Source organism: Galeopterus variegatus, unplaced genomic scaffold (assembly GCF_000696425.1).
Source record: "Galeopterus variegatus unplaced genomic scaffold, G_variegatus-3.0.2 Scaffold5844, whole genome shotgun sequence".
NCBI classification, from domain to species: Eukaryota; Metazoa; Chordata; class Mammalia; order Dermoptera; family Cynocephalidae; genus Galeopterus; species Galeopterus variegatus.
In genome coordinates this window covers 113,904-115,527 of record NW_007731955.1, presented here as the reverse complement: position 1 = coordinate 115,527, position 1,624 = coordinate 113,904, and the positions used below count along the sequence as shown (strand labels likewise).

General features: G+C 46.9%; 1 protein-coding gene across 1 annotated transcript in view; it reads right to left on the bottom strand.

The window, feature by feature from the left end:
- The window catches only part of COL4A2 (collagen, type IV, alpha 2), a 112,112-nt gene that overhangs the window by 28,144 nt on the left and 82,344 nt on the right, over positions 1-1,624 (bottom strand). Inside the window, exon 31 of the mRNA XM_008590103.1 lies at positions 952-1,095. Coding sequence (XP_008588325.1) covers positions 952-1,095 — 144 coding nt within the window. The remainder of the gene's footprint in view (positions 1-951; positions 1,096-1,624) is intronic.

Here is a 1,624-nt window from a genome sequence, read left to right as displayed (position 1 = left end):
TTTGCCTGTTCTGGACATGAGACAGTATGTGGTACCATGTCTTCAAGGTTCATTGGTGTCGCAGCATGTATCAATACTTCATTCTTTCTTAATGCTGAACATTCCATGGTATGGCTATGCCACATTTATTTATGCATTCCGTATCTGATGCATATTTAAATTATTTCCATTTTTGGCTATTATGAATAACGCTGCTATGAACATTTGTGTACAAATTTTTGTCAGGCATATGTTTTCAATTATCTTCACCCAGGAGCAGAATTTCTGGGTAACTCTATGTTTAACTTTTTAATACACTGACAAACTGTTTTCCACGCTGACCACTTCACATTCCCACCAGCGGTTCAGGAGGGCCCCCATTCTTCTACACCTCGCCAACACTTGCAGTTGGTAATTAAGTTTTTAGAGACCACGAAGATTCTTGCAGAACAAAGGCGTCTGGACAAAGTCGTGACAAGGAGGCTCATTTGTAACAAACTCTATGAACACGGAGCCTAACATCTGGGGGCCTGAGGTGCCTGCTCATGTCTGGGTTGGAACCAGCCTCACTTGTGCGGCACAGTGTCTGTCTTCAGTGCGATGTCCCTTCCATCCCCCTGGAATACTGTGTCCTCCTGTAACAAATGGCTTGCTCCTCCTTCGGAATTTACCTCTCCCTGGCTTCACCTCTTCATGCTTCCAGTGCTGTTATCTTGCTGGAATATGTCCTGTATGACATATTTGGCTCCTAATGCTGCTGTCGTCATCCTGTTCTCAAGACTTCCCTTTGGTTAGGATTGTTCCCTTACAGCACAAGCCTCCCAGTTTTTGTTAGTTCGGTTTGTTTGTTTTTACCAGCTTCTGGCATTAGGGCTGCGGGATGAGGTGGATTCTGAGATGCGTTCTGAGCAGTGTTACGCCACCAGCAAAGTGAGTCTCAGCCACGTAAAGAGATCTTAAGAGAGGGCTTACCTTTAATCCCTGGCTCTCCAGCCAGACCCTTCAGACCAGGAATTCCAAAAAACCCAGCCTCTCCTTTGCTTCCTGGAATCCCAGGTCTTCCTTTGAGCCCAAGCATGCCTTGGAAACCATCCATCCCAGGCGAACCTCTTTCCCCTTCGGAGGAAAAGAGAAAAAGTGCTGGGTTAGGCATGAGCATAAGTCATGGGATGTTCCAGGCTCACATTTCTGTAACATTTCTGCAGTGTAATCTGAGTGAGAAGAGGCTAAGATTCTTAACCTAAAATGGGATTTCCGAGGACACCGTCTGACCAGTGTATACACAGAGGGTTACAGAGTCAGCCTATCTTCAGACTGGACATGGAGACAAGACATGAAGTCAGACTATGAGGACAATTTGAAGGTGACAGGTCCCTGGGCCCATCCGTAAGTCAGAAGGGGGCACTGGAAATGAACACAACATCAACAGTGCCCCCAGCGTGGAAACTGGACAGAGGACCACAGAAAGAGACCGGTGTGTCTCCAGCAGCATTCACTGGAGGCGCTGCTTCTAGATGGGGCCGTGTGTGTGCAAAAAAAGCCTATCCTGGTGGCCACGCATTTTTCTTTGTTTTGGTTTTATATTCACCAAAACGCCTCCGGATCTGAATCCAGTCTCCCAAGCGGGCCTCTCCACAAATTTCCC